We start from the raw sequence: 25,827 nt of genomic DNA on the forward strand, positions 1-25,827 counted from the left end.
TCACATTTTGTTATGAACTATATGGTACAGGTATTGCTCATTGTTGAAGGCTGTCAGGTGAACTGTAAATGTTTATATTTTCTTCCTTTTGTCTCTGGTAAATGAGTGTCTCATTGACAATGATTTCACATCTCCTTAATGTCCTTATTGTATTTTTTTATTTAGATTTGGATTTGTTTTTGTCTGAAACAATGTATGCTATGTCATAGACTAATAATAAATGGCAGGACAGAGTGTATTCCTTTCTATAATGTTAAATGAACCATCAATTTTAATGTGTATCTTGTTCCTTACCTGTTCTGACTGGAACTGGTGGTTGTCTCTCTCTGATCAACAGGAGGATTAAGAATAATACTAATGGAATGCATACTTCAAACAACAAAACAAACTGAAAAAAAAATGGTAAAGTTAATTATAAGCAGAACTGCCTGTAACATTTTCTAGCAAATGATGTTTTTTTTCCTTTTCAAATTACTTAAAAGAATGGGTTTATGTAAGAAATTTATATTAAAAACTTATCAGAGTCAAGAAAAATATTTTTTCATATATTTTTTTTAATGTCATGAAACCAAACAGATCTAGATGTATTGCATGTGCTTGTCTGTCCGTCTGTAAATTCATATTTATATAAGGTCATAGGATCATCTGCAGCCTACATATGTCATCTCTATTGGTAATTAGATGACTTCTAGTCCCCAAATACTAACTAAATGTAAATTATATTTTCATGCAATGCTTGTTGTTTTATACCTTACTTATGTATTTCTGGCAAATATTTTTGTATTCTATAAATCAAATTAAAAAGTTAAAGTCAATTGAGGGGGGATAGGCCGATAGGACCTTTATCAGGACTCGGGGATTGGGTGTTTTTAAGCTCTAGATTTCAGGATTGACCCTTTCGGGATCTGGGAATTCTTTTTTCGGAAGATCTCTGGATTTCATATTTTTAAGCCCGGGATTTTGGGATCAGGATCCCTCCTATCCCCCCTCTCAATTGGCAGGTAATTAAATTTTTTCAGCTTCTAATCAATAAAACTTCATCCTATTCATGTAATCACAACAAAGTTATGTTAATAATCACTTTTTATCTTCCTATCAGGGAGCAATTTCCCATAATCAAGCTGTCACCAGTACACTGAACTTTTTTTTTTATATCAGCTGATTCTGAATCAAACAAATGAAGGTCAATCTAACTTATTTACATTTTATAGAAATACTTATTTTATCTTCAGACATGTTATCACCAACAGTATTTAAACTACCAACAAGAGTAAACTAGCAAAAATGTTTTGCCTATCTTTAAAACATGATTTTTTATCATGTTAGAGTGAACATGCAGAAAGGTCTTCCCCATATGTCCACTGTCTGAAATGAGAACTATTTTGATTCTAAAGTATGATATTATAGAAAAGAGAGGCTATGGGATATCCATTCATGACACAAATTCATGCAGTATATGCACAGAACAAGATTAAATAAACTGTTGACACAGAGGTATGTCTTGCATGTCTGCATAAAATTCAGAACAAGAATGTGTCCCCAGTACACGGATGGCCCATCCGCACTATCATTTTCTATGTTCAGTGGACTGTGAAAATGGTATAAAAACTCAACTTTGGCATTAAAATTAGAAAGATCATATCATAGGGAACATGTGTACCAAGTTTCAAGTTGATTGGTCTTCAACTTCATCAAAAACTAACTCTACCAAAAACTTTAACCTGAAGCGGGACAGACAGACAGGCGGACGGACGGACAAACAGGCAGAGGAACGGACTGACAGACAGACAAAAGGACGAATAGATAGATGGACGCACAGACCAGAAAACTTAATGCCCATAAATGGGGCATAAAAAGCCAATCTGAGGGACAGCAACATTATTACATGTAATTAATTCAAAGTCACTGGACCATGAACTAGTCCGTAGGAACTGGAATAAGTTGACATACTGAGATGTACAGACATTAATTTAACTTACTAGAAAATGTTGTTGATTATGGTAAGATTTTGTTAACAAACTAACTTAAGCAGAAAACTAGTTCAAAATTTAATGACCATGGCCTAGGAGGGAGGCAGGACATAAAATAGTTCAAATGCATTGATTGTGGGGGGAGGGAAAGGAGAGGGGGATCCCAAGTTCCACTCCCAACCTGAAACAGCCCCGTCTAGATCAGCACTTATATTGCTGTCTATAAAATATTGACCACAATAGTAAAATGCAATCATCAATTTCAATTATTTCTGTATAAAATGTTATTAATCATAAAAAGTATGAATCATACAGCCATGAACCTCAAGTCAAAATAAAGACACCTCAGCATCAAGATATATTAATACTTTAGGTTTCTTTATGTGATCTGGTGGATGGCAAACTAGAATAATCACCCATGGGAATCCCCACTAACATCATTAAAATATATCTGTGGGTCAGTTATAACAGTTCATATTTTTATTTCGATCATGTCAAAAACAGTGAATGTATCCTTTTAACTGCTGAAGTTAGTGTAATGTTGACCTTTCAGTAAACTTGTATCAACTAGAATTCAAATCATTGATTTATTACTAAATGTCTGTGACTTCGTTCAGACATCTGTGTTCTGTAAAGCTTGATTCCCTGCTGAACAATGAAAGTGACAAGTTCAGATATTTCTTGTTAAGACTATATATAGAATTAACATGTACATATAAATATAGATATTTGCCTGCCTTAAAGATTGCTATTAATTCTATTATGGAAATGTAATTAAAAGTGTATTAAATGAATAGCAGTTTGTTAAAATGTCAATATAGCCAGTTATATGTACAATGTTGTTACTATGGCATTATGTAATGTACTTTTACAAATCAATGTTCGGGTGAAGACTTAACATTGTAAATGGAATCAATTAAAACTATTTAATGACATATTGATGATCAATTAATTGTACAGAATAAAACCAGGTAGATGGTGTTTTTTGGTTTTAATGCATTATCAAATCTCTACACTCAAACAAAATGAGCAGCACAGTACAAATACAAATATGATGATTTGGTATGACTGTCAATGAGAACTATCCATCTCAGACCAAATATGTAGATGGAAGCAGCTATAGTTTACTGCATGGCCTTCAACACTGAGCAAACAACATATCATATACCTGTAGTAAGCCACCCTGATGGTCACCTCTTACAGTTATAATTACATTTGGGGCAAGTAGCTATATTTAGCATATTTAGGGATAATACATTCAAGCTTGACACAGGACTCTGATTAAATATCTGACATAACATAGTCATGATAGTCTCTGACACAGAATGAATGTGGTGCAAGAACTAAACAATTTTTAAATTGGAAATTCACCTATTATGGTCAAATATCCAAAATCTAAATACATGATTAGATTCAGTGTATCAAAGGAACCGAGCAATTAATTTTTTTTTTAAACATTAAATTTTGGATCTTTGGACCCAAATGTGGACCAGTGTTATAACAGGGTCCAATATTCAAATTTAAATACATGGTTATATTCATCATATCAAAGAACCCCAAGCATACCTGCCAACTATCCCCTTTTCGTTCAAAAGGTGAAATCAAAAAATAAATTATATACAGTATGACAGTATCCCACTTTGATAATTTTTAATAATCAATCATTGATCCTATTTGAAAACATTGGTCAGTAGTTTTTATGTTCAATATATAAGTAATCTAAACCCAGTTCTGCTATGTCATGAGGGTCTGGATGGGGGGGTCTGTTATTCTGTAAACATTTAATTTTCACCCCTTTTTTCTCTAATCTTTAAAAAATTAGACCACACATTTTTCTAATCTTCATTTTTTTTGCCCGTTATTCTCTAATCTTCATTTTTTAAGGGCATTATTCTTTAATCATTTAACCCCATCCAAACCCTTAAGGTAGCAATAAACAGTTAGGAAAAAATACTAAAATTTGCCCTTATGAATTTTACCATTCCCTTTTCATTGCTTTCTTGCAATATAAAGCTTACTGTTTGTGTCATATATGGGCATATGTATGTAATCAGAATCTTCCATAGATTTTATTTCCAGTTTATAAAATGGTAAAATATAATTTCTTTTTGGTGTATCCATGGCAACAATCTGCATTTATTTGTTATAAAATATTGCAAAAAGGGGGTGAAAGATGTCACATATTTCCCAAAAATTTGACTAAAAGTAGAATTTCAATTGCTTGAAGTAATACCTTTTCTGAAACTGTGTACATATATCATTCAGCAAATCCAATGAAAATCATATGTCTTTCATCTCATTTTTTTGTAAAATTGCGTCAAAAACTTCGTGTAGAAAAAGAGTGTTTGTAAACAGTACATTAATTTCTGGACCAATGGCCGGTCTAGCTATGAAAATACGGACAGTCAAACAGAAAACAGCCCATAAAACATGTAAAAAATAATCTTGATGCTCTTATAAACCACCTTTGAAGGCTAAATTAGCACTCATCTGTCTAAAAATGAATTTTATTTCACAATAACTTTCCTATTTGAAAAATCCACAGGGGCCATAATGCGAAACTAAACTCCTAACTGTGTATTGCTACCTTAATAGTAAATATTTTTTTCAAATTCTCCCTTTTAACTTATTTTCTGAGTTCTGCTAGCTAAAACGAGTAAATTGACCTTTTATTTTTGAAAATAGGTTGAGTAATGAATATTTTATGAAGGTTAGCAGTTGACACTGAAACGCGACAAAAACTGATTTTAAGAAAGGTGCCAAGTCAAAGTGTAAAATCTTGTCTCTACCTCAATTTTTAGCCAAATCTTAAAAATTGTACCTCTTTTGTCAGTTTTTTAATGTTGAATATCATAATAAGATCTCTGATGATGCACCATTGTACAAAATTGAGCAATTTTAAGCATAAAAATGTTAATCTTTATGCTTATTGAATACCAAAGACTTGATTAAAAAAACTTGGTGATAGTGAATCAATTTCTTACATCAGATTTAACTATACATATAATATATGCCAAAATGTAACATGAAATCTTGATAAAAACAATAATATGATATATTCGCAAGAAAAAAACCAACGCGTTCAATACTTGGGCTACTACATGCAGTCCAATCCATCAGAAGCATGCGTTAAGCCGACAGAGAACAAATAAAAGCTTAGTGTCAAAATGTGTAATTTTGGTTGCTAAGGACTGTAAACAATAAAATTGACACATATTGTCATTGTTAAACACTTAATTTACTCAGAAGTTGATTTTGAATCTAAATATCAATAGATTTGTGGCATGAAAAGTCTTAAATTATACAATTCTGAGCTTGGTAAGTATGCTATAAGGTAGCAATAAACAGTTAGGAAAAAATACTAAAATTTGCCCTTATGAATTTTACCATTCCCTTTTCATTGCTTTCTTGCAATATAAAGCTTACTGTTTGTGTCATATATGGGCATATGTATGTAATCAGAATCTTCCATAGATTTTATTTCCAGTTTATAAAATGGTAAAATATAATTTCTTTTTGGTGTATCCATGGCAACAATCTGCATTTATTTGTTATAAAATATTGCAAAAAGGGGGTGAAAGATGTCACATATTTCCCCAAAATTTGACTAAAAGTAGAATTTCAATTGCTTGAAGTAATACCTTTTCTGAAACTGTGTACATATATCATTCAGCAAATCCAATGAAAATCATATGTCTTTCATCTCATTTTTTTGTCAAATTGCGTCAAAAACTTCGTGTAGAAAAAGAGTGTTTGTAAACAGTACATTAATTTCTGGACCGATGGCCGGTCTAGCTATGAAAATACGGACAGTCAAACAGAAAACAGCCCATAAAACATGAAAAAAAATAATCTTGATGCTCTTATAAACCACCTTTGAAGGCTAAATTAGCACTCATCTGTCTAAAAATGAATTTTATTTCACAATAACTTTCCTATTTGAAAAATCCACAGGGGCCATAATGCGAAACTAAACTCCTAACTGTGTATTGCTACCTAAGTCAACTCCAACAAGACAGTGGTCAATGTCTGGACCAAGCAGCAGTGAAAAAAAGAAATAAACAGCTGCGCCATGAGCGCATGATACGCCCGATGTCTTATGTGAAAGTTATATGCAATAATCATAAATAGTTTCTGAGAAAGTTTTAAGCAATAACCATATAAAGTTTTTGAGACACGGTGGGAAACCCCCCATTCTTTTTTTTTTTTACACAAAACTAAATATCACTAAAATAAAATTTTGAATCAAAACCAAAAAGTATACAGATCTTTAGATTAATATAACAAAAAAGTGTGTAAAGTTTTAAGCAATAATCATAAATCATTTTTGAGATACGGCGTGACATGTAAAAAAAACCTCCCCTGTTTAACAAAATACTCAATAACTCAAAAATAAAATTTTGAATCATCACCAAAAAGTACACAGATCTTTAGACCAATATAACAAAGAAGTGTGTAAAGTTTTAAGCAATAATCATAAATTGTTATAGAGATACGGCACATAATGTAAAAAAACGCTCCCCCTTTTTTTACAAAATACTCAATCACTCAAAAATGAAATTTTGAATCATCATCAAAAAGTATACAGATCTTGAGATTAATATTAGTGCCGTAAATCAAAAAGTTTAAATCTAATTTTCACTTAAAAGTATACAGATCATTTGACCATCATAAGAAACAATTATATTAAGTTTCATGAAATTTGGATAAGTCGTTCTCAAGTTACGGTGCGACATGTTTACGCCGGACAGACAGACGGACGGACACAGGACATGTGTATACCATAATACGTCCCGTCAAAATTTTTACGGGCGTATAAAAATAGATAAATGAATAAATGAATTATTAAATGTCGATCAGTTTTGAATGAAAGATTTTCAATTTTTACGACCAAGTTTACTTTGCAATGAATCTTTTTGCACATCATGTTCAATCAACTTTTCAGTTTCTTCTGGTGTTCTGTAGGATATTTGAAAGCATGCTTAGTGTGAGACTCACAACAAAATCAATATATGGAATTTTATGAGTTCTGAAAATTGGTGGTATTGAAAAAGGCTAAAAAAACACACACTTTGTATTTGATTATAACCATATCAGGATTTGAAGAAATAAGTTATTGTCCAGAAACCAAATGTTAAAGAATCCCAAGAATTCAAGAAAAACAATTGAAAAAGGGAAAGAAATAAGCAATTTATATCAAATCTTAAACAAGAGGCTGTCACAACGACAGCAAACTGGATTTATTAACATTTATTTGTGTCCTGGCAATATAACAAGAACCATTACAGATGAATAGTGAAAGTGAAAATCATCAATATCAAATTTGACTTCGATTTTGTAGTCAGTATCAACATATTAAAATTTTAAAAGTTTAGATTTAATGGTTCATGAGTAAATGCAACAACGTGAATGGAAACACCATTTTACGATCTTTCAAGAACCATAACTCCTGAACGGTAAAAGTCAAAATCGTCATTATTGAACTTGACCTCTATTTTGTCATCAGTAACATATAAAAATTTCAAAAGCTTTGGTTGAATGCATGGACACAACTGGAAACTCCATTTTTCAATCTTTCAAGAACCATAACTCCTGAAGGTTAAAAGTCAAAATCGTCATTATTGAACTTGACCTCCATTTTGTCATCAGTAACAACATATTAAAATTTGGGAAGCTTCGGTAGAACAGTTCATGCGTTAATGCACGGACACAACTGGAAACTCCATTTTTCAATCTTTCAAGAACCATATAAACTCCTGAACGGTAAAAGTCAAAATTGCCATTATTGAACTTGACCTTCGTTTAGTTGTCAGTAACAACATATTAAAATTTTAAAAGCTTTGGTTGATCGGTTCATGAGTTAATGCTCGGACAACATTTGATTGCCGCCATATCCGCTGGGCCGACAGCCTGCCGTACATCCCAAAATCAATAACCGACATTTTTGTCACAAAAATCCGGTTAAAAAGTATTGTTTATTGCCACTTGTTCCAAAACAGCCAGGGTCCAAAAAATAGATCCAAACCTTTTTTTAAGTATTAAACTTGTGGTACAACTCCATAGAGATATATAGACTAATACTCAAGTTTTTTGGAAACCAGAAAATCCTAATTGTTTGGCCCTTATTTCTTAACAGTTTGAACCATAACCCACAAAATCAATCTATACCTTCCTTTAAAGGTATGGAACCTTAAGGTACAATGTCATAGAGATCCTTCAGTTATACTCAATCTATTGTCCAAAAACCAAACATTAAAGAATCGAAAGAATAAAAGACTTTGAATAAAACCCAATTGAAAATGGGAAAGAAATAAGCAATTCTATACCAAATGTTAAAAAGTATTGTTTTTGACCACTTTTCCAAAGCAGTTAGGGCCCCAAAATCAATCCAAACCTACCTTTTAAGGTATGGAACCTTACGTTATAATTGTATGGAGATTCATACATTATTTATAAACAATTTATTGTCATGATGATCACAGTCTATAAATAAAGTTCAACTGGAATAACAGTCATATGTCACAAACTCATATGTACTTCTGTAATTACTCATTATACAATTAAATACAAAAGAATAATAATCACATCCTATAAGGGAGCAATTTCCCATAATCAAGCTGTCACCAGTACACTGAACTTTTTTTATATCAGCTGATTCTGAATCAAACAAAAGTGGGTCAATCTAACTTATTAACATTTCATAGAAATACTTATTTTATCTTCAGTTATGTTATCATCAACAGTATTTAAACTACTGTACCAACAAGAGTAAACTTGCAAAAATGTTTCGTATACATATTTATAAAACATAGATTTTTATCATGAGCAAACATGTAGAAAGGTCTTCTCAGTATATTCACTGTTCTACACATACATGAAAAGTGACAACACTGTATTCATGGATTTGAAGTGTGGTTTATGTTTGTTTTTACAAAACAACAAGAAAGCCCCATTGCAATGTATAGCATATCCAAATTCGTAAATCAGAGTTCTAGTATTGTAAAACAGGGAGTAAGTGTCTTGACAGATCCTTGAAGCACACAATTTACAACTCATAACTGCCAAGCTCCTGACTTGATATAATGTAACTCTGCTCAGTTCTATACTTGAGAAAGTGTGATGAAATGATTTTCAAAAATTCATTCATCTGCAAACAGGAAATTGGTGTTTGTTAGGTCCCAAAAAATTCTCACATTTTACAACTAATTACTATCAAACTGCTGACAAAACATGAAGTCATTTTTTTCAGTATCACATTTTTGTAACTGACAATGTCTGAACGTTTCTGAAAATATGTCAGATCACAAAGTTGCCTGCAAAACCTGGGTTGCAGGTCAGATATATATGATCATAGAGTCATAACTTAAGCTCACATATATATACATTGTAATAAGCTGATAACATTATAAACCTATTTCTCTAAAACATGTCAGCTTAAAAATTTCACTATCAAACACTGTAAATTGATATATATCATGTATTTTTGTAATGTGTTTACTAATACATGTACCAAAATTCAAAGGTTTTACAAAAAGTAACTTAAATTTTGATAGCATTATAATTCAATGTTTTCTAAAACAATGTAAAATCACAAGAACTAATTTCACTTTTTTTTATTCTTGGACAACTAATTGCAAGAATAAGCAAATGCAAAAATGTCTGAATTTACAGTTTAATATTTAAAATTGAACAATTTTTGTGTGTATAATAATATAGTAACTTACTGGACTTCTCTTTTTCAATGTAAAGTTTTTCCACAATAACAATCTATACTGGTGAACAAATCCCATCTCATTCTTAGTAAAGTTCTTGATCTGCAAAATATCAAAAGAGTTTGAAAGCGAATTAGTCAAAAATGAAAATAAGAGGAGAGGTTAAGCTTGGAGGTGTTGCCTCGGAATTAGGAGGAAAACATACAGAATTAGATCTTTTAAGTATTGTTTTTTCTTGGTATGAATATTGATTCTGTTGTCAGGAAATTGAAACCATATTTAATTTTATTGTTTAACACATACACTTTCACACTTACTAAAATCTGTGGATACCTGTATCGTGACATTGCACAAGGTCATGCTTTGCTCTGACTGTTAATGATGCCTTTACACTAAATCTGTTGTATGCTGGATGTGTACTGATTGATATTTCATTTTTGGATACATGATTATTTTATAATTTGTTATTGGTTTTGAACTAGCTGTCAGTAACTGTGAGTACTTTCAGAACTTAAATTAGTTTTTTTCTTGTTGTGAGGATGAATAAGTACCTAGGGACATTCACTCTGTGATTTTGTTAGATGTATTTCTGCTTTGTAAATTGATTTGATGAGTTTTTTGTTGTGGGATATTTGGATATGTTGGCATGTCATGTCTGTGTTTATTATTAGATGTTTTTTGCTTTGTGTAGATCTGATAAAATCAGCCATTTTCTACTGGTTATATTTTAACAGGCTATTATTTGAACTTGGAATTACAAATTCATTATGGAATTTGCGTAATTTCTTGTGTTTAAAACTTTTGACAAATTCCATGTTTAATCTGCATTATAATGTTTTGAGTGGTGCATTACACTTTCCACACAGTGAATTTTGTATAGATAGTGATGTGTGCAGCACAGTACAGTCTATTGAAAATGTGTTATCTTCTTTGTAATAGAGCGTGTTGTGTGCAGCACAGAACATTAAAATACAGAATAAACATGGAATTTATCAAAAATTTCAACACAAAATTAGGCAAATTCCATAATTAAAAAAGGAGAGGTCCTGATCCCTAAATCCCAGGTTAAAAACACAGAATCATATTTAAACAAATTAAATCCCGACATCCAGAAATTCAAAAAAAAATAATAAATCCAAAATCCCAAAAAGGGTCAATCCCGAAATCCTGAGCTAAAATACACCCAATCCCTCAGTCCTGATAAAGGTCCTATCCCCTCTCATTGTAATGTTTTGTGAAAGAGGAACTAAAAGTACCAAAGGGACAGTCGAACTCATAAATCGAAAATAAACTGACGTCATGGCTAACAAGAGGCTGTCACAACGACAGCAAACCGGATTTATTAGCATTTATTTGTGTCCTGGCAATGTCACAAGAACCATTAATATTACTGATGATTGGTGAAAGTGAAAATCGTCAATATCAAATTTGACCTCTATTTTGTCATCAGTATCAACATATTAAAATTTGAAAAGCTAATTCGATTGAATGGTTTGTGAGTAAATGCAACAACGTGAATGGAAACACCATTTTACAATCTTTCAAGAACCAAAACTCCTCAACAGTAAAAGTCAAAATCATCATTATTAAACTTGACCTCTATTTTGTCATCAGTAACAACATATTAAAATTTGAAAAGCTTTGGTTAAATGGTTCATGAGAAAATGCACGGACACGACTGGAAACACCATTTTTCAATCTTTCAAGAACCATAACTCAGGAACGGTAAAAGTCAAAATCGTCATTATTGAACTTGACCTCCATTTTGTCACCAGTAACAACATATTAAAATTTGGGAAGCTTTGGTAGAACAGTTCAAGCGTAAATGCATGGACACGACTGGAAACGCCATTTTTCAATCTTTCAAGAACCATAACTCCTGAACGGTAAAAGTCAAAATCTTCATTATTGAACTTGACCTCCATTTTGTCACCAGTAACAACATATTAAAATTTGGAAAGCTTTGGTAGAACTGTTCATGCGTAAATGCACAGACACGACTGGAAACGCCATTTTTCAATCTTTCAAGAGCCATAACTCCTGAACGGTAAAAGTCAAAATCTTCATTATTGAACTTGACCTCCATTTTGTCACCAGTAACAACATATTAAAATTTGGGAAGCTTTGGTAGAACTGTTCATGCGTAAATGCACGGACACGACTGGAAACGCCATTTTTCAATCTTTCAAGAACCATAACTCCTGAACGGTAAAAGTCAAAATAGCCATTATTGAACTTGACCTTCATTTAGTTGTCAGTAACAACATATTAAAATTTTAAAAGCTTTGGTTGAACGGTTCATGAGTTAATGCACGGACAACATTTGATTGCCGCCCGCCCGACCGAGCGACCGCCCGCCCGCCCACCGAGCATCCCCAATTTAATAACCGACATTTTTTGTCACAAAAATCCGGTTAAAAATGAAAAAGACAAACAATAGTACACACGACAAAACATAGAAAACCAAAGAATAAACAACTCGAACCCCACCAAACACTAGAGGTGATCTCTGGAAGGGTAAGCAGATCTTGCTCCACAATTGGCACCTGTCTTGTTGCTTAACCCTTTCCTCCATTGAATTTTTTTTTTTGCATACTTGATTCGCATAGGATTTTTTTAATAAAATGCTGAACATATGCTTTAAAGTATTAAGGCATTGCGAAAAACAACTATTTCATCAAATAAATTTAAGTCGGATATTCCTATGATATTCCTTTTCATATTGGATACAAATTTTTTTAAGTCAACTGCAGACACTTTGTAGTCAAAGTGTTTCAACTGAGGTACAACACAGGCGTCAAAAGGCGTCATTATGGAGTAAGGGGGGTGGCGTCAAAAGGCGTCATTATGGAGGAAAGGGTTAAGTGATAACAAATAAGGTAAATAGTCTAACTCAGTAGGTCACATTCATGAAAGGGAAGCGGATTGTAGTTACAACGTAAGGAACATATCCGATATCATTTGTGAAAGGGTTATTCCATAACGGTCAACCAACTCGTGATGTGTCTGTAAAATTAAAGAAGGGTAGACTTCAACTTCACCGTTTGGAACTCTTGATTTAATAGCTTCCTTGTTAGCAGCAACCCTCTACCAAGAAAATCATGATAGGAAATGCAAGCACGGGAATATCGTATCAATTGGAAGATATATACCCTGTATGCAAACGACCCTCATTGTCACTTTCTAGATGTAAGATATGAGGCCGGCTTAACTGTATCTGTAGTATCCTTTATCTCTAGTTCGATGGGATGGATGCGTTCCACATAGTCACCAAATTTTGAATTATTCAGTGAAAAAACATCATCTATATCAATGTATATCATGTATATATAGCGGATGAGTAGAGTTAAAGGATATTGCTAACTTCTTATCTTTCTTCCCAAGAAGTTCCTGCATGAAGTCAGCCTCATAATAATAAAGAAACAAGTCGGCAATTTGAGGGGCACAATTTGTTCCCATTGGAATGCTGACAGTATGTTAAAAAACACATCTTCCAAACGTAACAAAATGATCAGCTCCTAACTTCTATCGCATTTTAGCAATTAGTTAAAAACAAAACAATAATTTTCTTATACTTGCATACGTTAATATGCACGAACTGACAGATGTATTGAGGGACAAGGCTTCCAAATCCACCACAGTCGGGGGCATAAAAAACAAGTGTGCCTAGATTTAAAAAAAAGACATAAAGATAAAAAAAAAACATTGTGTTTAACTTGCTCAACACAGACATGTGTCTCAGATTGGCATTTGTTAACAGTGGGTGACGAAATAACTACATCAGGTGCTGAATTAACTACATGATAAATGAAAAGGGAAGAATATACATATCTGCCTTTATTCTACATAATTTTTGTAAACAATTCTCCCCCCTTTTTTGCCTGAATTATGAATATATATGTCAGGAATAAGTGCCAGTCATTATATTAAACGTCTTTAGTAATTTAAAATTAAATAGATCAGTTTCTTTTTATTTCCAGTGTCATCAAGACCACTTGGACTTTCACAGATGTCATATTGTCACAGTTTTTTGTTCGCTGACAGAATTATTTATTCTGGCACTTACAGAAAAACATGGATACAAACCTTACCAACGATTGACGGGTGATTTCAAACAGTTCTATAATCAATGTTTGGTGCAAAAAACATTCACATTTCAATTAATATCAATTATTGTTATTGATTTCACATCAACAATCACAGTAAGAGCAAAAATTATCACCATGCAGCTGTTTAGTATACGCATAGTGTCACGTGACTTTATTTATTCAGTCGATTCGTCATTTTTATTTTGTTTCTAAATTTAGAATCTGACATGTGCTTCTTTGTTTACATATATCAGCTGATTTTTGTGCGAGCCTTATATTATTGTAAAGTGCAAAAGTTTCTATTATTGTGTGATTTTTTCATGTTTCAGCAAGAATTTGTATATAAATCCTTGGTTTTTAGGCATGATTTAATGAAAGTTGATTAAAACATTGAACATATCAAATACACAGTCACTTACATGTATTTAGGTAAAAAATAAACCCTGGTGAATAAAACCCAACCGCAATAAACCGGTTTCCACCTGGAACATAACAATTTCACACAATACTACTGAGAAATATAATAAAGTCCGCCCCCTTTATTATATTTCTCAGTCAGTAGTATTGTGTGGAATTGTTATTCTCCAGGTTAATGGTCTTATGGTGCATCTCTTTTTTTCGACAGTTGTTTTAAAAGTTTATGAATTATATAAATGGTGTTTATAATATCTTCATCGCTTAACAGCCTTTTCAATTATTTTTCGTCTGAAGTTCTATTTAACTTTTAGTTTTAACAGAGACATATAATACATTATATACAATATTATATGTCTCTGGTTTTAATTTATCAAAATACTAGTAGGCCGTTAGCTTACAACTTCCCGGCGTTTATAAGCATCATACATTGTCATTATAGGATTGAATCAAAACTGAAATGAATTTCGTCTTCAACTTCTCTCTCCATAAATGTATACTCTATACTAATGTACTGTTATAATTTTGTTAGGCTCTGATTCTGACTCAGTGACTTTTGAATGGAGACATAAGTTTTAACCCCTCTTTTGTAAAAACAACTGGATCCGCATGATCCGTTGGCGGATCCAGGGGGGGGGGGGGGTCCCGGGGGTTGTACCCCTTTTTTTTTTAACCGATCAATGCATTTGAATTGGGACATCGAGTTGAAACCCCCTTTTTTAAAATGGCTCTATCCACCCCTGTGGCATCAGAGCGGGATTCATGGTTAGCAGTAAGAGAGGTGAAGTCACCGAAATTGGAAATTTGAACTCCCCGTTTGCATTTATTTCAACGCTGACACAGGAAATTTACAAAAAGCCCAACCTTGACATTACAGGTCACAATACAGGTTGCACTCTTGCGTTTTAACAATTATAACGCTATGATTGCATTTCTAACCACACTATATATATGCTGTTTAGGATTGGAATAGTATACTAGTACTAACTAATATATTATTGGCATTTGTATGTCATAGCTGAGACTACTATAACATAATATGTGTTATAGTAGTCTCAGGTCACAGGTTCTATCAAACTTTTCTAATGATTTTATCAAAACTCACTGAGGTTTAACTTTTAATCTACACCGTGAAATGGACCACGAAGGGTATTCAAACTATATATGTGTTACTGTATGATTATCAAAATCGCCTGCAAAAGTAATGAACAATATTTCGATTTGATAAACTGCAAAGACTGTGACCATACCCCTTTTGTAAATCGAACAAAAATAACTAAAAAAAAAAGCAAAAGTGACGCCTTCGTGGCCGGGCAAAATCAGTAGACGAGTAGTACTTTGTTTATCGCTTTAATACTTTTATTGTATATGCACGTTATGTCTAAAAAAACTATAAGTTGTATTTATTCCAGATAATGCCTTTCCGGACTTGACACTTTTTAAGACGTAAGACTGTTCCCAAGAGGGACAATTAAAATCAAATCCTTGAATTGATCCAGTTCTGATATGTCACCCCAATGAACTTTAATTAGATTGCAAGAGGGAAAGTTTTCTCTACTGAACATGGTTTTGAATGATAGGTATTCTCTGATTACTATAACACATTTAATAGTCTAAGTGTAAACAAAACATTGATAAAACGTCACATATACTGACTTACCCCTCTGAGGCTGTCTGTATCCCTTTCCATATTGATGTACTTTAAATATTGCACTAATGATTTGAATGGCGTTTGTACATAACTGTTTAATTACAATTCTACTAGGGAAAATCTCTGCAGTTGCACACAAGAACACATTTTTACGTTTGATATATAAAACAAAGAACTCTAAAAATATAGCGATGATACATTGCGTGTAAGATGGATAACTGCCAATAAATGTTTGATTTCATTTACTTATAAGCTAGCTTTAGTGTCACAGCTGGGTAGAGTATGTTTGTTCAATCGAGACAACTAATATGGATTATATGAAAAAGAAACATTACATCACAAATGTTAACAGTTTTTCATGACGGACAACAGTTTATTCTTTTTATCGGGACACTTATCGTGGTGAAAGTTCAGTTGGACATTTAAATATATTAGTCGGTTACATCCCAATGTTGAGTAAATATTGTTCGATTGAAAAACAAATGCTCACTCAAGTGAACACGGAATGGTAAATAAAGAAAAGAGTACTAGTAGAACATGGTAATTAAATTTCGAAAATTTTAATAAATTTAAAGCCGAAAAATTAACTTAAATTGATATTTTTTTACATGTCCAATCCACATAGGTTTTTTAAATTTTTTATTTTATTCCAGAATCCTGCAGCAGGCTGGTATTTGTGATTTAAGTATGTTGTTTTGCTGGTAGAAAAAACAGTTGAACAAATAGAAGAGATCCAAGAAAAAATAAATGTTTGCATGATACGATTAAGTTGTAGAGAAGTATATATAGAGAGTAGAGAAATCATACATTGTAGCTGCAGACTGATCAAACGTGTTATGAAATATAAATTGTACATCAAAAAATTACTGTCAATTTTCAATATACTAGTAAATGGCAACCAATCTTACACGACTGTCTTTCGATATATTTCGTGAGAAAACTTAGTAAAATGATAAAAGAATAAGTAACGGTGGCTAAGTAGCACGATAGGAGTCGTGAAAATTTTGGTTGTTTTATCAAACGATTGGGAAAATGTAAATGATTGTCAATGAGACAACTCTCCACCAGAGAAAGGACAAAGTAGTTAACAACTACAGATCATCGTCCTGCCTTCAAGAATCGTGATCAAATAACACACCGCTATAAAAGACATCAAAAGGACAAATGTACACAATTCACAGGAGAAAATTAATGGCCTGATGTACATGTACAAACCAATGAACGAAAAACAATTTGATTAATAGCAACAAACGGCAACCACTTATTTACAGGCTCCTGTCTTAGTTATTCAGAATATAGAGGGGTTAAACATGTTTGAAGGCGCCATCTCTACAAATAAGCTGGAATATTGGTGTAACGACACAACATAAGAAAAAAATATGCAAAACAATAAACGAGAAACAGCACTAAACGGCAACCAGACACTTAACAGAATGATGCTGTGTTTAGAATGTTTGTCATTGGTTCACTGAACTTCCCTTAAAATACAATGCACTTAGGCAAGGACGTAAACGTATAAGTCATTGACTAAGTTAAAGACAAAATGCAGTACCTTGTAAGAAAACACAAAAGACGAAACATGACCTTTAGCGTAAATTAATAAAGTAGGATTGAAGTTAACGTGGTACCTATAAAAACGTTTAAACCCGCTGCATTTGTTTGCACCTGTCCTAAGTCAGGAATCTGATGTTCAGTAGTTGCTGATGTGATTCATGAGTGTTTATCGTTTTCTTTTATATAGATAATCCATCCCTGTTAATTTATCATGCAAACTTTTTGATGTCTTAATAAGACCTGTTTTATTATATAATAGTGAGGTATGGTTTATGGAAGATTATTTATCCATGTTTAAATCTTTGAAACGTTCAGAACAACATGGTTCTGTTTGTGATACTTTGTCGTTAGAAGATAAATTTTGCTATGAAATGATTCATAATAAATACTGTAAATCTGTCCTAGGACTTAGAAAAACTGCATGTAATATTTCAGCCAAAACAGAACTGGGCAGATTTTCTATGGCTTCATTTATTAAACCACAAGTTATGCTATATTTCTGTAGATTTCATACCAATGATATTAATCCTCTGTTAAAAGAAGCCTATGAATTAAATAAGTCCCTGCATAATGATGGTTTTCATAGTTGGTATACATTTGCTCTAAATATTTTTAAAGAGACTGGATTAAATGCTAAAGATTTTGAAACTTGTGATAAACCATACAATAAAATTAAATATTCCTTAAAGATGAAGTTTAAACAGGTATCACATGAATTTTATACAAAAAAAGTTTTGAATAAACTTTCTTCTATAACAGACAGTTCGAAATTATTTCTATATAGTCAATTAAAATCTGAGATAAAAATTGAAAATTATTTATTAAAAGAATCAAATTTTAAAACCAGACAATTAATTTCTAAATTAAGGGTTAGTGACCACAACCTAGAAGTTGAAATGGGAAGATATAAAAATGTACCCAGAGATCAAAGGTTATGTAAACTTTGTAATAAAATTGATGATGAATACCATTTTTTACTATACTGCAAACTAAACTCAACTTTAAGAGATTGCTTATTTTTAAAGATTAATGATTTAAATCCTGATTTTACAAATTATCAACCACTTTTAAAGCTAAAACAACTTTTAAATCCTAAATCTGAGCTTTTGACAGAAATTGGTGACTTTATAAAGCAATCATTAGAATTGCGAAAATGAGGTCCATGTCCATCAAAGGCTACATTAATTACCATTTATAACTATGTTGGTTTTTTTTTTATGTTTATATTTGTAATTCTTCACTGTCTGTATTAAATGTTGTATTTGTGTTTGCTTGACCCATATGGGTGTATTTTTGCAAATAAAATTATTATTATAGATTAGATCGTTGGTTTTCCTGGTTGAATGGTTACACTAGTATTTTTTTGTCCTTTTTGGTTTGCTGTGAGCCAATGCTCCGTGTTTAAGACTGTACTTTGATCTATAATAATTTACTTTTACAAATTGTGACTTGGACGGAACGTTGTCTCATTGACACTCATACCAAATGATCTTATTTCTGGAAATGTTTGTTTGGTTTGGAACGCAGTGGTTTGTGAGTGAATATTTTTGACCTTAGTCTGTATCTACATGAATTACACATTATGTGTACCTCAAGGAGCGAACAATTCTCATCTTCATACATTTGAACCTAGTGAACAGGAAATATCAATCTAACCTTTTCTCTTTTCCATTTGTTTGGGTTTGAATATTTATACGACCGCAAACTGTTTATTTTTATGTTCGTATATTGCTACCAGTGATGTCGTCCAAAGACACAATTGTTTTCCGGACAATAACTTTAGTTTAAGTGAATAATCGCTATGAAATGTTTTAAGTAGGTTCAATAATAATAACACATAAGGAAGATTGGGATATATTTGAGGATGATGGTTCCAGCCGTTTCGGGCCCAAACGGCAAGCATTTTCTGTTTCAGGATAATAACTTTTGTATAAGTATTTCGAGTGTTCTAAAATTGCACCAAAATGTTCAATACCAGAAGGTTGCTATTCATTTTGGGGTTATCGGTGCCATCATTTGAGGAATTAGGGATAACGTAGTAGCCTGTATCGCTCACCTGACTACCTTGGTTTTTGAAATCATATAAAAAAAGATAAAATTTGGCTACAAAAAAACAACACTTGGCCAGCACCTCATTAGGAAAGGAACATTCATGCTATGTTTGGTTTCATACTATTCGGTGTTTCTCTAAAAGAAGACATTTGTATTTATTTCCATTTGTATCCTATGTTAAACTAAGTCCCCTGCTAGCAGCTATTTTTGGATGGTGGATCGGCTACAAAGTAACCACAACACTTGGTAAGCACCTCATAAGGCACATTCATATAAGGTTTGATTTCATTCCATTCCGAGGTTCACTAAAACAAGTCATTTGTTTGCATTTCCCATAGGGTTCTATGTTAAACTAAGTCCCCTGCTGGCGGCCATCTTGGATGATTGATCGGCTACAAAGTAACAACACTTGGCCAACACTTGATAACGAACATTCATGCGATGTTTGGTTTCATTTTATTCGGTGGTTCTCTAGTAGAAGTCATGTGTATGCATTTCCCATAGGGTCCTATGTTAAACTAAGTCCCCCGCTGGCGGCCATCTTGGATAATGCATCAGCTACAAAGTAACAACACTTGGTCAGCACCTCATAAGGAACATTCATGCTATGTTTGGTTTCATTCCATTCGGTGGTTCTCTAGTAGAAGTCATTTGTATGCATTTCTCAAAGGGTTCTAAACGAAGTCCCCCGCTAGCGGCCATCTTGGATGATGGATCGGCTACAAAGTAACAACGCTTGGTCAACACCTCATAATGAACATTCATGCTATGTTTGGTTTCATTTCATTCAGCTGCTCTCTAAAAGAAGTCATTTGTATGCATTTCTCATAGGGTCCTACGTTAAACTAAGTCCCCCGCTGGCGGCCATCTTGAATGATGGATCAGCCACAAAGTAACAACATTTGGTCAGCACCTCATAAGGAACATTCATGCTATGTTTGGTTTCATTCCATTCGGTGGTTCTCTAGAAGAATTCATTTGTTTACATTTCCCATAGGGTCCTATGTTAAACTAAGTTCCCCGCTTGCGGTCATCTTGTATGATGGATCAGTTACGAAGTAACAACACATGGTCAACTTCTAATAAGGAACATTCATGCTATGTTTGGTTTCATTCCATTCAGTGGTTCTCTAAAAGAAGTAATTTGTATGCATTTCCCATAGGGTCCTATGTTAAACTAAGTCCCCCTCTGGCGGCCATCTTTGATGATGGATCGGCTACTCAGTAACAGCACTTGGTCAGCATATAATAAGTAACATTCATGACATGTTTGGTTTCATTCCATTCAGTGGCTCTCTAGAAGAAGTTTAAAATGTAAAAAAAGTTAACTACGACGACGACGGACGACAACGACGGACTCGAAGTGAAGAGAAAAGCTTACGGGCCAAGTGAGCTAAAAAGGGGTAAAAAACAAGCAAATTTTAATGTTTTGAAAAGTTTCAAGAAGAAATTGCAAAGTGTTGGGGAATAGATTTGTAAGATCTTTGACCACATTCATTTTAAGTCAAAATTTGATCACAATCCAAATTCAGACATAATCAAGCTTGAATATTGTGTTAAAATTTCAGTGCCCTAACTGTTCAGGGTTTGATCTCTGTGGTCGTATCAGGCTGTTTTTTCCTAATGTGCGATCTCCACTTCGGTAGTTGCAGTGGTTAAACAGGTAGTCCTTGACTCCTTACTTTTAGGAAAGGAACCCTTTTCAAGGATTATAATTGTGGATGCCAAACAGTGCATCTACAAAAGACTCATCAGTGACATTTGAATACAAAAAGTTTGAAATGCCAAATAAAAAAGCATTGATGACCTAAAAATCAGAGAGATTTTGTCTCTCTCTATCTCGTCGGTCTTTTACATTTTCAATGAGCATAATCATTACTTTTGTAAACATTTGAAAGGGTTCCGCGAACCCAGTCTCGCCTACTTTTGCTGTTAATCACACACTCAACAAAAATGATGAAAAACTTGAAATCAATAAAAACATTCCTCTGATACTATCTTTTGATTGTCAGAAGCTTCTGTCCAAGTTTGGTAAAAGAAAACAGGCTATTCATTATCACTGAACTAGTATATATTTGTTTAGGGGCCAGCTGAAAGACGCCTCCGGGTGCGGGAATTTCTCGTTACATTGAAGACCTGTTGGTGACCTTCTGCTGTTGTTTTTTCTATGGTCGGGTTGTTGTCTCTTTGCTACATTCCCCATTTCCATTCTCAATTTTATAGTTTAAGAACCTTAAAAATGTTTTAAAAACTTTAACTGCAGACTGTATGTAATATTAACTGGACTGTGAAGAAAAACTAAGTCCATTTATAACTAAATACGGGGAAAATGGAATTTTATTTTTACAAAATTTACTTCTGGATACTATCTTCTGATCATAAACAAGCTTCTGGCCAAGTTTCGTACAATTCCAGGATAGTTAAAGAAAGTTATTAAAATTTTAAATACTTTAACAACAGAGTGAATGTAATGTTTCCGGTCAGAAAAAAAGGCCATTTATAAGTAAAATACGGAAAAAATGGAATTCTATTTTTACAAAATTTACTTCTGGATACTATCTTCTTATCATAAACAAGCTTCTGGCCAAGTTTCGTACAATTCCAGGATAGTTTAAGAAAGTTATTGAAATTTTAAATACTTTAACCACAGAGTGAATGTAATGTTTCCTGTCAGAAAAGTCCATTTATAACAAAATACGGGGAAAATGGAATTTTATTTTTACAAAATTTACTTCTGGATACTATCTTCTGATCATAAACAAGCTTCTGGCCAAGTTTCGTACAATTCCAGGATAGTTAAAGAAAGTTATTAAAATTTTAAATACTTTAACAACAGAGTGAATGTAATGTTTCCGGTCAGAAAAAAAGGCCATTTATAAGTAAAATACGGAAAAAATGGAATTCTATTTTTACAAAATTTACTTCTGGATACTATCTTCTTATCATAAACAAGCTTCTGGCCAAGTTTCGTACAATTCCAGGATAGTTTAAGAAAGTTATTGAAATTTTAAATACTTTAACCACAGAGTGAATGTAATGTTTCCTGTCAGAAAAGTCCATTTATAACAAAATACGGGGAAAATGGAATTTTATTTTTACAAAATTTACTTCTGGATACTATCTTCTGATCATAAACAAGCTTCTGGCCAAGTTTCGTACAATTCCAGGATAGTTAAAGAAAGTTATTAAAATTTTAAATACTTTAACAACAGAGTGAATGTAATGTTTCCGGTCAGAAAAAAAGGCCATTTATAAGTAAAATACGGAAAAAATGGAATTCTATTTTTACAAAATTTACTTCTGGATACTATCTTCTTATCATAAACAAGCTTCTGGCCAAGTTTCGTACAATTCCAGGATAGTTTAAGAAAGTTATTGAAATTTTAAATACTTTAACCACAGAGTGAATGTAATGTTTCCTGTCAGAAAAAATAAAGTTCATTTATAAGTAAAATAAGTAAAATACGGAAAAAATGGAATTCTATTTTCACAAAATTTACTTCTGGATACTATCTTACGAACATAAACAAGCTTCTATCCAAGTTTGATAGAAATCCAGGATAGTTTAAGAAAGTTATTAAAATTAAAAAAAAATTAACCGCAGAGTGAATATTTATGGACGCCGCCGACGACAACGACGCCCAGTGGCGTAGCCAAGGTTGGAATGATGTGGATGTTTCTGTTGAACGTTTTTATGCAGAAAATTATTTTTTATTTAAGCACACGTACTCCCCCAGAATCCGACACTAGTTAGATTTTTGTTAAAATTCAAAATACTCACCAATTCATTTACTTATATTTAACCACTCAATCTAATATTTGACATATTAAAAACGGACTTCATTACAGCGGCACATTCGGAGTATAGGAACTGAAGTGACTTTTCTTTCCAGGAAGTTGAGTCTACAACCTTGGGTTTTTGATTTTTGTTTATTAGTACTTAGCTAAACGTGTTGCAGGAGACATAACAAAACTGGTCGTACGACCGTCCGGTCTTGTTAGAACTCTCATGTGTACAATTCTTGCCAGATTTAGTGAAACTTATATCATCAGCAATATGTCTTTGACACTTTTTGAAAATAAGTCGTAATCAAATATTTTTAACCAGTTATGACCCTTTGAAATATAAATGGTAATGGTAATCCCATTTCATTTGCTGTGAAGCTTTTATTTCTCTTAAGATATCGAAAGGAAAAAAGTGTTTGTTTTAGTTATTCCTTTGTTCCTTGCCCTTTGATAGATAAAATATGACAGATTCAGATTCAATATTTTATTATAGTCTCACCACATACAAACATAAAATGAGATTCACATACATAGATTTAAAACATTAAAACATTTGCATTGCATGTACCAATCTTAAAAAGATTTACGAGAGACTTTTAAGATATACTATATACATATAAACATATTTTTACACATTTAGAATTAAAAATTCTGACACAATATACATTTTTACTAAATGATATTAAAACATTTGTTTCTTTAAAAACTAGTGAAATAGAATACTATTTCTTCTTAATAAAATGCTGTTGCAGGTTTTGGCAACTATAGCAGCAACATTGTCATTACTAAATAAAAATATAAATTTTTCATTATCTGATAAAAGGTTAAAATGTTCATTAAAATGTAAAGCTTCATGTATCATGATTTGTCTTAGATCCACATATAATGGGCATTTTAAAATGACATGCATTTCATCTTCAACAATAGAGCTACAGTTAAAACATGTCCTCTCGTGGACTTCTTTCTTTTCATATCTTCCAGTTTCTAGTTTTAGTGGAGCTACCCCACATCTAAATTTAGCAAATGAACTTCTGTTCTTTAAAGATATAATATTTTGCAAATAATTTTCAGTACAATAGTTATTTTTAAACAATTTGTAAGTTCTTAATTTACTTCCCTCTGCATATGTAGCAACTCTTGTACACCAGTTTGATTTAAAATTATCAAATACATCCTCCTCAATTTTTTTAATACAATTTTTGTTTAAAACATTTGATTCAAAATTACAATATTGCTCATAATTATACAATTTTAACATTTCTATAACTCTAAAACTCCAGTTTTTAATTCTGGTATTACACTTTCGTATAGACCACTTAAAAATTTTAAAATTTATCCTGTGTGGGTCCATTATGGAACACCTAGCCCAATGTCTCAAGACACTTGACCATTGTTTAACGCATGGAGGTTTCCAGCCCATATCACCAGCTATGGCATCATTTGGTGTGTATTTGCCAACACCCATGAAAAATCTCATGGCCCTGTTTTGGACTGCATTTATGCAGGAAAAGTCTCGTGTTCCCCAAATACCTGCGCCATAACTAATAACTGACCATACCATTGTATCATACAGTTTAGAAAAAAAATTGTGCTGGAAACCACCATGCATTTTACTCTTTACAATTAATAATCCTAATGCTCTACTGGCTGACTTCGCTACTGCCTTAGCCATTAACTGATAATCTAAATATTCAGTAAGTAATAAGCCTAAATATTGATAACATTTTACACATTCTATACTATTACCACCAATAGAAAAAATACATTTAGTTTGTAGAACAGCTGGATTTCTAAAATGCATGATCTTAGATTTATTTATATTAACTGTCAGCTCATTATTGAGACACCATGTATTAAGCACATTCAACATTTTTTGTAAATCTTCTTCATTCTCTGCCATTAAAATAACATCATCAGCATATAACAATATAGCTAATTTTTCATCATCTATGTTAATACCAATATTCAAAGCATTAATGTCATCAACCAAATTATTTATATATATATTAAACATTATAGATGATAAAACACAACCTTGTTTCAATCCAGAATCAACATTAAACCAGTCAGTCATATTACCATTAATACGTACACTACATTCTACATTAGAGTATAAAGCTTTTAAAGAATACATAAACTTTGAACTTATACCTAGATTTTCTAGTTTTTTTTAACAAAAAAACTCTATTAATTGAGTCATATGCTTTCTTAAAGTCTATAAAAGCTACATATGTTGATAATTTACACTTTTTCCTGGTTTCTATTATTGATGTTATAGTGCTTATATGATCAATTGTACTTTTACCTTTCATAAAACCGTTTTGCTCGTCGTTAATTATCTCCCTTTCATCTAACCATTTGACTAATCTTTCATTTAAAATACTACAATACATCTTGTATGTGAATGGAGCTAGAGTTATGCCCCTATAAGATAAGGGGTCTCTAGGATCTGATGTAGAACATTTTGGTATTGGGGTTATGATTCCCTTATTCCATATATTTGGTACATTACCAGAACTGAAACATAAGTTAAATAATTTATGTAAAATAGAAATAATAGAGATATTTTTACAAAACTCAGCTTGAATAAGGTCAATTCC

General features: G+C 32.4%; 1 protein-coding gene and 1 long non-coding RNA gene across 4 annotated transcripts in view; one reads left to right on the forward strand and one right to left on the reverse strand.

Annotated features, from left to right (window-relative positions):
* Positions 1-16,115, reverse strand: part of LOC134706800 (ATP-binding cassette sub-family A member 2-like) — a 77,214-nt gene extending 61,099 nt beyond the window's left edge. The window contains exons 1-3 of one of the 3 annotated variants that reach the window (XM_063566091.1): positions 15,845-16,115; positions 9,695-9,784; positions 295-388 (exon numbers count right to left, since the gene is read on the reverse strand). In XM_063566091.1, the coding sequence (XP_063422161.1) occupies positions 295-388; positions 9,695-9,784; positions 15,845-15,874 (214 nt within the window). In that variant the 5' untranslated portion in view covers positions 15,875-16,115. Of the gene's footprint in view, positions 1-294; positions 389-9,694; positions 9,785-13,768; positions 13,921-15,844 lie in introns of those variants that run through there. The other 2 variants (XM_063566093.1, XM_063566092.1) reach the window with 2 other exon arrangements.
* On the forward strand, positions 15,604-16,596 carry LOC134706801 (uncharacterized). Its single transcript, XR_010105665.1, has 2 exons — positions 15,604-15,764; positions 16,489-16,596. It is a non-coding gene; the product is annotated as an uncharacterized LOC134706801 (long non-coding RNA).
* Positions 16,597-25,827: the final 9,231 nt, after the last annotated feature.

This window comes from Mytilus trossulus, chromosome 2 (assembly GCF_036588685.1).
Source record: "Mytilus trossulus isolate FHL-02 chromosome 2, PNRI_Mtr1.1.1.hap1, whole genome shotgun sequence".
Lineage (NCBI taxonomy): Eukaryota > Metazoa > Mollusca > Bivalvia > Mytilida > Mytilidae > Mytilus > Mytilus trossulus.